Below are 12,348 nucleotides of genomic sequence, written 5' to 3'. Positions count from 1 at the left end.
CAGCCAAAATCCAAGGATGGAAAGGCATTATGCTATGGGCTAAATTGACGTGTGACCACAAACCTTGTTTACCCTGAAAATCAGTACAAGCATATATATTGGAGAATAAAATGATGTCCCCTATCTCAAGGCTAGTAGCAACCATGGATATAGAAGATTTAGAGGAAATCCACCAAAGAGGCTAGATTCTTTGAGGATTCCATAAGCATGCTAGACCTTCAGAAGCTCCATGAGCTCCAATGCACTAACACTCCTCATTTCTCCACAACTTAGGAATCAAACCTTGCATACTCTCAATAGATAACTTAGTTTCCTACAAAAAGATGACATTAGGACCTTTCCTTCCAACTAACTCATGAACTTCTTTTTGTCTAGGGCCACTGTTCAAGCCTCATACATTCCATGACAAAACAATCATTTCAAGGGGCATGAGAAAATAGAATCCAAAGTCTTAACTGCCCCTAACTCCACCAAATTCTCACCAGCTAGTTTAATCTTTTCCACGTCCTTTTTTCTGCCAGATTTGAAAAATTTCTCTACCCCACCCTTCTTAATATCTTTTTGCAAGATGCCCAACTTGGGAGGAGGCTTGATCTTAGTAGCCGAGTCTAAACCAATGTTCTGCCCAATAGATGAAGAATCCACTCCTGTTGTTGTAACAATGGCCAATGGTTCCTGCACCTCAAAAGTCCCCCTTTGCTGACCAGCTTCCAAGTGTTGACACTCATCCCCTTGTAGATCCATAGAAGAATCAAGAACATGATCCTCTTGAGCTAAGCTCATAAGCCCTTGGTCCAAGTTAACCGAACCTGGGTTCAACTCTTGTTGGCCGAGCTCATCCAAAACCTCAAATTTGTTGAAGGTACCATCATCATGCCTTTCTTTAAAAGGTCTATTTTGATCCCTGTTTCGATTTCGAGCCTTGACCGGGGCAAAACCATCAGAAGCTCCTACCTCCTCAAGAGAAATGCTCTTCCCTTTATTTGATTCAAGAAGATTGCTCATAGGTTGTGAATGTTGGGACTCCCTAGGCTTGTACCTTGGGCATCTCCACTGCAAATGGCCATATTCTCGACAAAGTTGACAATGAAAAGGAAGAGTTTCATAGTCCAAATGCTGCACCCAAGAATAAGAACCCGCACACATCTCTATTACATTGGGCAAAGGCCTACTTAGATCAATTTCAACACAGATCAATTTCAACACAAATGTGTGCAAAAGTCATTACCTTTTTACCCAAAGTCTACGATGAAGTCCCAACAGGATTTCCAAGCACTGAGGCCAAAAGGTGCAACACATTCTCTCGACAACATTCTACCAGGAACCTTGGTAAGCGAACCCACACCGGGACATGATTTGGAAGCTACTCTATGGGGTTGAAACCATTTCAACAATTATTGTTAAAATTAGTTTATAACAATTAATTTTAAAAATATAGCAGAAGGAAAAAAATATTCATTATTTTTTTTAAAAAAATAATAACAATTAGAATATTATTTGATTATAAGATGTTATTACTTAGAAGGTGCAAAGTTATAGTGATTACAATAGTACTATGTTATTGACAAGTAGTAATAACAACGAATTTAAGAAAAATAATTTAAATATGATTTATTTTGTTGTGTGGAGATGTCATGTTGGGTGTGTGATTGCATATCTATAAAATTAAAATATTTTAAAAATGATAATCTATCATATAATTATTTTTAATTTGGAGGAAAAAATTAAATTTTAGATAGAATAAAATATAAATATTATAATATTATGATAGAGAGAGAGAGAGTAATATAAAAATAGAAGTTTCTATGTTCAAAACTTCTATTATAATATAGTAAATTTTACAAAGAATAAGTTTATAATAAGAAAAAAAAAAAATTGTGAATGATTTTTTGTATCCCTTAAAAGTGACCTTATATTGGTGGAAATTACTTGATTAATAATGCACACATCAATACAATAGTATTAGCATAGAAAAAAAAGGCAATGTCTACTTCGGCATGAAAATGGTAGTTTTTTAGTTAAATTTAAATTTAACATATATTACTAAATTAATTTTTAATTTAGTTATTAAAACAACAAATTGTGGATGCCAACATAGACATTGGATAGAAAAAACATGCAATCATAAAAATAATATAAACTTTTAAAATATAATTATTATAAAATTTTCAACTATAGATATTTCAACATCTATTCCTTTTAACTTAGGGTGCAGTCCCATGGAAGGGGGCTTCCTACAAAGTTTTAGCAGGTGTTGCCTAGTTTGTTTAGGAATGATTTAAATCCAGTGGTCCCATTAATTTAACATGTAACTCAAAGTTGGTGGTCTCATGATTTTTTCTTTTCATGCCTTTAAATAAATTTAGTTTAAAATAAGACATATATCCCTTAATGTCATTTCAATTTTGTATTATATTTTATTTAGCCAGTCATCATATAAATATATCCATCTACAATTTTGCATATATAAATTATATTTAGCCTCACAAGATTAAATGTGTAGTTTTAAACTCATTATTATTTATCAAGGTTGAAAGATTAAAACAAAAAATTGTGCATTTGCAACAATATTGAACAAAAAATCTAACAGTACTTGCTAATTGAGGCTATGTCAAATGCATCTCATTTCCTAAAATATTTTATTAAAAAGTAAACAAAGGTCTCATTATTGCTGATTATTTATATCACTATTTACAAATATCATTAATGCTTCTCGAGCAAGTGTTGAAACTAGATCAGTTGATTCATTAGCTAGCATATGTGTTTCATTCTCAACAAAAACATCATCACATATATCATCTTCATCTTGCACAACACCTAATGTCATATTGTGTAAAATATAGCAACATAAAATATTTTTTGGAAGTACTTCCAAATTTAGATGCCACATTTTTATTCCAAGATTTGCCACAATCTTTTCAGCATTCAAAATGCACGCTCTATCACAATGCATGTTGATGACAACTTAAAATTGAATTCCTTGAATGGTGTAATCAACCATGTTAATAATGGATATTCGCCATCACCAATAATGTTCTCTCTCATATTTAAGGAACCAATTGACACTACATTTCCATTTAATCTCTGGCCACCTTCATACATTCTATGAAAACCTAAATTTCATAGAAGTCTAGAGTCCTTTATAGAACCAGGCCATCTTGTGAAAATGTCCACGAAATTCATATTACTATCAACAATTTCTTGCAATGGCATGCTATAATTATGATCACGATCATACCAATCAGAGGAACACTCATTAGGTGGAAGATGAAATTGAATGTGAAATACATCTATAGCTCCACAACAATTTGGAAATCCTCATTTTTGATGAAAGGCTTCTTCGACATGATCAAGTGTCATTTGGTTTCTAGGCCATTGAATCTGACTTTAAAATCGAATGTGAAATACATTAATGAACTTATTTACTAACTGACTAACTGTAAGACCTCCACTAAATGGTGTAATCAACCATGTTAATAATGGATATCTATCATCACCGGTAATGTACTCTCTCATATTTAAGGAACCGATTGACATTGCATTTCCATTTAATCTTTGGCCACCTTCATAAATTCTGTGAAAACCTGAATTTCGTAGAAGTCTAGAGTCCTTTATAGAACCATGCCATCTTGTGAAAATATCCATGAAATTCATATTACTATCAACAATTTCTTGCAATGACATGCTATAATTATGATCATGATCATACCAATCAGAGGAACACTCATTAGGTGGAAGATAAAATTGAATGTGAGTTACATCTATAGCTCCACAACAATTTGGAAATCCTCATTTTTGACGAAAGACTTCTTTCACATGATCAAGTGTCATTTGGTTTCTAGGCCATTGAATTTGACTTTGAAATCTAATGTAAAATACATTAATGAACTTATTTATCACTCTTACCACTGTTGACTTCCCACAGCCAAATAGTTCACTAATGTTGATCATTGTCATCTCAGATGATAGTTGAAAAATTGTAATGGCAACCTGTTGTTCAACTGAAAGGACCCTACTTTTAATGGTTGTAGCAAATGAATATGGTATTTCACCTTGCTTCAAGTCATCATTCAATTGTTCAAAAAGATTTTGAAATAATGCATATGGTAACCTGAAAATGCTACGAAAATGTTCATCATCACATTTGACATGAAAAATATAGTGATTCCACCAATGTAAAGAGCGTGATTTGACATACCACTCACCCTGAATCCTTCCTTCCCACTGTAAAATGGATAAACCTCTTCCAACAATGTCATTTTCTAGCTCAGTGGTGAGAGCATGAAGAATTGTTTCCATATCATCTGATTGCATGTTTGATGCTCTTATTTCAGATAAGCTAGTTCTTTCTTATTTCAAAAAAGCTAGTTCTTTGTTTCTTAATTTTTTTTATCCTTTTTGAATTTTCAATGTCATTCCAAATTTGCAATGTCAATTGAACAATATTTGACGTGATGGTAAGAAGAAATTTCAATTTTTTTATTGAATTGAAATCCATTATGCAATAGTGGTCCCTCCCTGCAAAATTGAAAAGTGCAAAAACAATAATTAGATTATAGGACTTATGAAAGCATGTGTACAAAAACATAGAGATGCATACTATGATAAATTAGTTAAGAACCAAAAATGCTTTCCCTATTCAAAATACATTAAGATCCTATGTTCAATCAAATACTGTACTACAATTAAAGTTATTAAAGAAATTAATTCTAAACTTTCTTGTAGTTGATAATAAACTTAGTTTGTGAGCAGCAATCATAAAGCTTATATTATGAGAAATGCTGAAAACATAAACATGTTAAAAAATCAATAGAAAGGAGGAAGTAAATTTTCTTGCTTTCAAAATAATATTATGTTTGAGTTAGCTAAGTTAGCACTCGATTGTTTGTATATGCTTGAATTGACACACAGATTGAATAATAATTTAGATAGAAATAAAAAATCATGTTAGACAACTTAAGGAGAGTATATGTATAATGCATAGTGCATAGTAATTAATTAAAAACATTAAAAACATGTTTTATAAATTGAATCTTCAAAGAGACCAATGCAATAAAAAATGGATGGAAAAGAGACCAATGCAGGTGGACTTTTCATACAATGTGCAACTCCAATTAAGTTCTACAATGTGCTCATTATTTCCGTGATCATAGTTAACAACTCATTTGAATAACTTTGAGGTGTTGAAAACTACTGTTGAAAACCAACTCCATGGTCAAAGCTTTTGGTTTCACTATTAAAGTAATTTTGATTATAGTCTGCAACATGTTCTTCTATATTCCATGCATTAGATTTTAGATATTTTAATTCCAATTCACATTTAATTTAGTTTTATAGAACTATTGTCTGCCTTTAGATGCATATTATATGGTTTGAATATTTTTCACACTTTTTGTACACTATTGATCAGGGAGAAAAAATAATCAGTCATTTTAGTTGTCTCCTGCAATAAAAAGACTAATTTTCTACTCCAAAATAGAGCATCCTTTGTTTGAAACAGAGTTCTTATTTCTATGTCTTGTATATTATTTTTTCATTACATTCTTTGTTTTTTGTGTATTGCATTTGCCATTACATTCTCTGTTTGAAAAAAAAGTTCTTATTTCTATTTCTTGTATATTGTTTTTTTTTTCTTTCCATTACATTCTTCGACTGTTGCTGGTATATTTCTACATGAGGGATATTAGAGTGCTATTCCAAAAAGAAAAAATCTTCTTAAGAAATTGACATATATAAAATCACATGCTTGTTGCTATCCATATATCATCTAAAGTTTGTGCTCTTCAATTAGTAGTATTAATGTTTTGTTGGGATGAATGTTAAAAGGACAAATTTTCCTGATTAGTGGGCTCTCAAGCACACACTTTTCAACATTTTCAACATTTCTACCATTTCTAGCAAAGCTATTCTCCATATTCACTAAATTGATGAATCCTCTTGAACAAAGAATAACATAGCACAAAAAAAAACAATGCTAAGATAGAGGATATCTCTACAACATAAATTTGAACTAAAGAATCATAGAAACCCTTAGAAATACAAATTCATGATATCAAAATCCATCAAACTATATAGAAATAAGTTTAAAAACTCAAAGGTATTTCTAAGTTTAGAGGTCTGACGATTTATTTTTAATACAAACTTTTTCTTAAACAAGTAGAATCATAAAGAAAAACCATTTTTCATTTGAAAATGATTCAGATATCTTGAGCATTGCTTGACCAATAGAATTTAATGCAACAACCAAGTTCATTTGCATATTGACTTTTGATCTTCCAGTCTAATGAGTTTTTCATCATTTACTTCTTCATTGTTTAATCGCCTTTCCATTAGAGCGTAATCCTTTTCATGGCGTTTCATACGAACCTCTTCAACAATCTATAATGTAGAAACAACCAATTTGTTGTTTTCTAGAAGAGTGTCTTTCATACCAGCTGATTTGATTGTTGATTTCCTCTTTTTACTTGTAGAGCCCTTTTCCATTCCATTGTTAATGTCCATTGCTCCTTGACTTGTTGCATTCATCATATCAAACTCATCTATTGGAGTATTTTCATTTGGAGAAGAACTTTTTTCAGAAGATGTAAAATTGTTCTTAGAAGTATCAATGGTTATGTTTCCAAGATCAATAGCTCTATCAATCCCAAAATTGATCTCCATTGCATCCATAAGTTTACTTGGAAAGTTTGATGGAAGTTTTCTTTCTACTCTCTCTTTTCTTGTCATATTCCAGTAGCTATCATGGCTTGAAGGAATATGTCTCTCATAATCTCTTATTCTTTGAAATTTGGTAAAACATGCTCCCATCGATCTCGACATTGATTTGCTGTCCGAATGACTCCATGACGAGAGCAATAGTCTTGCACAATTTTCCACTTTTCAACAGATGATGTAGTTTTTTTCATTGCTGCACCATTGGAAAGTTCATCTTTCTCATTATGTTTTGCTTCAATAAGAACTATTGTGCCTGAAACACTCCAACGTGTTCTTCCTTTTTGTGTTGGAGGAATCATTAGTTGTTTATCCTAACCTTGTGATTGTTTATTAAATGAAGGGTAGGTGGGTAGTTCTTCATTTTCCCTCTCTAAGCATGGAGGAAAATCAGAGATGACTATTTGATTTATTGTCTGTGTACTGGGAACAAAATCACAAAGGTCATCATCTAAGGAAAATATATCTTCTTCTATGCCATCTGATGAAAGTATTGTTGTGAACCTTCTAAAACAACTCTTTGTTGGAATTGGGCGATGCAAGCTTCTATCCATGATAATATGGATAATTTGTGTGGTTCACACTGCAATAAAACCAGCATTCACAATTTATTATGTTTAGCAATAGATTTGTCTTATTTGTGATGAAACTTATGCTTCTTAATGAATATACTACACATCCAAATCATCACCACATTAAAATGCTAATTATTTTGGAAAATAGTTTGGAATTTGACTAATCTAAAGTAAAAGTAAAAAGATGGGTAAACTACAAAATATTTTTTGTTTGTTCTATTCATTTTGTTGCCAAACATAAAGATTGAAATAGTAGAATAGACCTTTAAAAAGATTTGATTGACATACTTCATAAAAAATAGTCCAATTCAATGGGTAAACAAATCCCTCCAGCCAAAATATTTTAGACAAATCAAAAACTACTAACCATATGTAGTCATTTTCATTCCAATTTTTTCTACAATTTAAAGTTGTCTTTCATTTGATCGATTTGCCTCAATTGATGTTTAAAGTTGTAGAATAGACTAACTACTAGAATTCAAATGAGATCAATCAAATTAGTTATTGGTCTAAAGGATGTTATTTGGGTTTACATTTTCCACTGCACTTTTAGATGTCATATGTTTTACTTTTGTTTATCTAGTATCATACTTAAACTATTGTACTTATTTAATATTTGCACTAGTAGCAACTATAACTGAAACCAAAATGACATCGTGCTGATCAAATGAAATCAAAATAAGCTGGTGACATAAAAGGCACATTAAATTGAGACAATGTAGTCAATCTTTAAGAAATATAGAGAAACCCCCAATTTTTAATAAGCACTGTGAATTTCAGCCTAAGAGCTGTCCATGCAATCTTCAAGAACTTCATAAAATTGAAGCACTAAATCCCCTTTGAAACTAATACAAGAGAAGAGTACACCAATTCCTTGCTAGAAACAATTCAAAACCCGATTTGAAAATAAAAGCCCTAAATGAAAAGCTGCATAACTTTTCCCAGCTATGCATGCCCAACCAATTAAAAGTTTATTAGATAAAATCAGAAAAGAAAATGAATTCAATATCAATCAACTAACTAAATAAAAACTATAAAACTAAAGTATGATTATTCAACACTAAATTTCATAAAATTTTACAAATAAGAACATATTTTTTGAAATTTAATATAATTCCTACTGAAAATAAATAGAGCTCTCTTCTTTTTTCAATGAATTGTGAAAAACCCATAACATTAATTTCTAATCAAATACCGACTTGATATACAAACAATATACTGCCATAGTAGTGAAACTTAAAAATAAAAAATAAAAAACCTCTATTAAATTTCTCCAAACAAACACTTAAAATTGTTAAATTTTGTTCCTATATGCATTTCTCTAAAACAGAAAAGATTGATGCAAGAAAATATAAATTATTTTTAAGTAATGTGATCATAAACCTTTTAATAGAAAATTAGAGCAAAACTCTACAAAATTAAAATAATAATAAATAAAACTTTAAACTCCAATGAGATAATCACCGTACCTTTTTTTGGCTGCGGTTATCTTTGATCTGCACAAGGTGTCAAATGAGTGCATACAGAAGCAAAATACATAACATCATTCTTCCCTCTAAAATTTTGTTTTGGCGGGTCTTCATTTTAGCGGGAACATTTAACTTTTACGGAAACAAAATTCATTGAACAGAATGAGCTTGTAAATGTTTGACTGGTGGCACTATAATTTTCTATTATGGTGGGGCATTTTCGAGTTCCACCCCATTTTTCCCTGCTAAAAAATGACAAATTAAAATGTAAGAGCTCCCATTTTTGTGGGAAAGATTCTAATTAATCCCGTAGAAATTTTTAATTTTTTCCATAGGACTTTCTCTTCCTCAAAAATATAAGCTCAAGCACCCCGTGGGACCGCACCCTTAGGGTCCGTTTGGTGAGTGGAATAGGAATACGTATTCCAAAAATTGTGAATTCTTTGTTTGGATGCACCAAAACGGAATTGGAATACGAAGCAAAAATGGAATATGTATTCCATTTTTGGCCCAAAAATGGAGTTTTGCAATTCCACCAAAATAGGTGGTATTGGAATACGTATTTCTATTCCATTTTTTTTAATTTTAGAAAATATAAATTTTCGGGTCCGCGAATTCCCATCAAATATTCGCTGAACCAAACAGAAAACAGGAATACGTTCTATTCCAGAATACGTATTTCGGAATACGTATTCCTATTCCACTCACTAAACGAGCCCTTACTCTTCTTCCTATCTTTTCTCCATGACGATTACTATGACAGAAGAAAACATGTAATTACTAAAATAACACATTTTTCAAAATAAAAAATCGCAAACTGCCTCTTCATATAGATATTTTAAACTTGCATCTCTTATAACCTACTCTTTTGGTTATAATTGTCTAAACTGATTTTAGACGCTGAAGAGCCGTTTTACTCCAGAAACTGCAATGGAATCTCTGTTTCCTGGTCTGTTAGATGATATTGGCCGGCAATGCCTGGTGAGGGTGGACTTGAATTCCCACCACAATCTCGGATGCGTCTGCAAAAGTTGGAACGCCGCATTGACAAGCCCTCATTTTTATGAAGAAAGAAAAAGATTGAATATTTCCGAGCAACGCGTCTGTGTTGTTGAGGAAATTAACGGCGTTGGCAACAGAGTAGCGGTATACAACCCGGAGAAGAGTTCCTGCAAAAGTCTGCCGCCCATTCCGGGAGAAGAAGAAGAACAATGCCGGGACACCTTTCACTGCCATTTCGTGAAACAAAAACTGGTTCTGATGAGGGGTAGCGACGTGTGGCTCTACGATTTCGGTTGCTCGAAATGGAAACAAGGTGCAGAAATGCCAGTTCGGCAAAATGGTTCAGGATTTGCCTCTGCAGCGGATTTGGCGCGGGGACTGATTTATATTGCGGGAGGGACGCGGAAATGGTCCAGAAGGCCCCGCAAGCCTTTTCAGCCCATTCGTAATGCTTTTGTTTACGATGTGGAGGAGGACAAATGGGAGAATCTCCCCAATATGAACACCCCCATGAATGAATCCCGCGGTGCTTTTGTTGACGGTAAGTTTTTTGTAATCGGACCTCCTTCTTCCACTTTTCATGAGATCTATGTAAATGGATATTCTCCCACTTTTGAGGTCTTAGATTCCTACGCCAGAAGCTGGAAAACTTTGGAGTATAGGTTCCCCAGTTCAAGCTTCGTAACAACATGTGGGCGCTTTTATTTCTTCTCTGGTAGGGGACTGACTGAATATGACTATACCCAAGATATGCTGCATATTGTAGGGCCTCTTCCAACAGAGGATTGGTGGGAAGATGTTATGTTCGCTGTTGTGGTTAGCAATAAAATCTTTGTGCACAAACAAGACGAATTTGGGCTCCAAAGTTTTTATACGCTTTCACCGTCTACTGAGACAGGAGGAACATTCAATTTGATGGAGATTAGTAGACCATCGGGCCTCCATGGCAATTTTATGCGAGCTGCTGTTACCTTGGAGTTTTGACTGTTCTTGAGTGTGGATTCAGTGGTAATGAGTTCTTGCCACAGAAGAAGCCCTCATAATGTTACCAATGAATAACTTGAATGTGTAATAAATACCTCAATAGGCACTCATTAGCTAAAAACTGATAGGCTGAGAGTTCTTTTGGTGCATTAAGTTATGCAACTTCTCAAATAATGAGTCCATTTAATTTTTATCATCATGAAGATTATTTTCAGGTTTGATAAGCAGAATTTCTACAGCAGAATTTGAGAAATTGATATGTTGGGTAAAATTGAAATAATAGATCATAAATGGTATGTATAAGGAATTGTGAAAATGATATACGAGGTTTTAAATTGCAAATTATATTTGTTTAGATTTGTGTCAATTTTTGACACTTTTTAAATTAAATTAAAAATATTATTTTATCATGTGAGAGAAAAATTATATATATATATTTTAAAATTTTTAAATTAAAAAAAATTTAAATAATCGAGAGAACAAAAAAGGTACAATATCAAAAGAGGGGGGGGGGAGGGGGAAGCGAGCCTCAACCACCAATCTCAAAGTCCAACTATCAGCCAAAATCAGCCAACTAACACATTAAGTAGCAGTTCTAACAAGATTACAAAAAGAGGAGACAGATAAGCTATTCCATAACATCATCATGATCATCGAACCAAGCTGTCCATCCTAGCTCTCCTTTCATCCACACGACTTTCTTCAACTCGAGAAGTTGAGCAAAGAAGTCAAGTCTATCAGAAAAGGGGCCTCTGTTCTCATGTATTTCCTTGAGCAGCTCCTTAAGAGCTTTTCCAAAAGCAGTCTGGTTATCAAGAATGGTGGTCAAATCTAGCTCATGCTTCATCTCATAAATGAACATCGTAGTAAGCCCATCATGGAGGAATCTTTTTAGCTTGTCCATCTCGAGCTTCATAATGCAGCAAAACTGTGAGACAATCTTAAAATGGATGAGTTTCAAATGATACAAAGTAAGAGATCTACCAACATCTTGAAATTTGTCCTCATTTTTACATTTCCAAATAAACCAAAGAATATGAGAGGATAGAATGTTCCAGAAAAAAAATAGCATCTTTTTTAAGACCAGATATGTTGCCAAGAATGATATCTAAAACAGGAACATGATCAGCTATAGAAATTCCAAAAAACTTCCATATAATCCTAGCAAATTGACAAGTAAAAAATATATGCCTTAAATTTCAGGAACCCGAAAAATAGTACAAAGTTTAGTATCACCAACATGATTTTTAACAGGAAGTCTATCTAGAAGAAGCTGCCATTTAAAATGTAAGATTTTGGGGGGAATATGTGATTTCCAAAATCTGTCAAGAATTTTTTGCCATTCAAGAGAGTTCAAGTTCATATACCAAGTGGTATTAAGGTGAGAAATAACAAAGTTGTCTTTATTGAGGACCTTATATATAGCTTTAGCTTTAATTTTATGTAGGAGAGATCCATCATCCCAACGGAAATTCAGAAATCTATGAGAGTCCACATCACACCTACAGGGAAGATTAAGATTGTGGCAGGCATTGGCAACCATATTATACATACGTTTATGGGAGATAGGAAGATCGAACTTGATTCTAATATCCTGCCAACTAACA

At 32.9% G+C, this 12,348-nt stretch overlaps 1 protein-coding gene across 1 annotated transcript; it reads left to right on the top strand.

Annotated features, from left to right (window-relative positions):
* The first annotated feature begins 9,638 nt into the window (after positions 1 to 9,638).
* LOC149565730 (F-box/kelch-repeat protein At1g80440-like) lies at positions 9,639 to 10,971 on the top strand. The gene has a single exon (XM_089817239.1). The coding sequence runs from the start codon at positions 9,686 to 9,688 to the stop codon at positions 10,739 to 10,741; it is 1,056 nt and encodes a 351-aa protein (XP_089673365.1). The 5' UTR covers positions 9,639 to 9,685; the 3' UTR covers positions 10,742 to 10,971.
* The last annotated feature ends 1,377 nt before the right edge of the window (positions 10,972 to 12,348 follow it).

Source organism: Cupressus sempervirens, chromosome 3 (assembly GCF_028749045.1).
Source record: "Cupressus sempervirens isolate cs-2001-9-10 chromosome 3, ASM2874904v1, whole genome shotgun sequence".
Classification (NCBI taxonomy): domain Eukaryota; kingdom Viridiplantae; phylum Streptophyta; class Pinopsida; order Cupressales; family Cupressaceae; genus Cupressus; species Cupressus sempervirens.
Note: the sequence above shows the minus strand (reverse complement) of the source record. Positions and strands in the feature narration are given on the sequence as shown.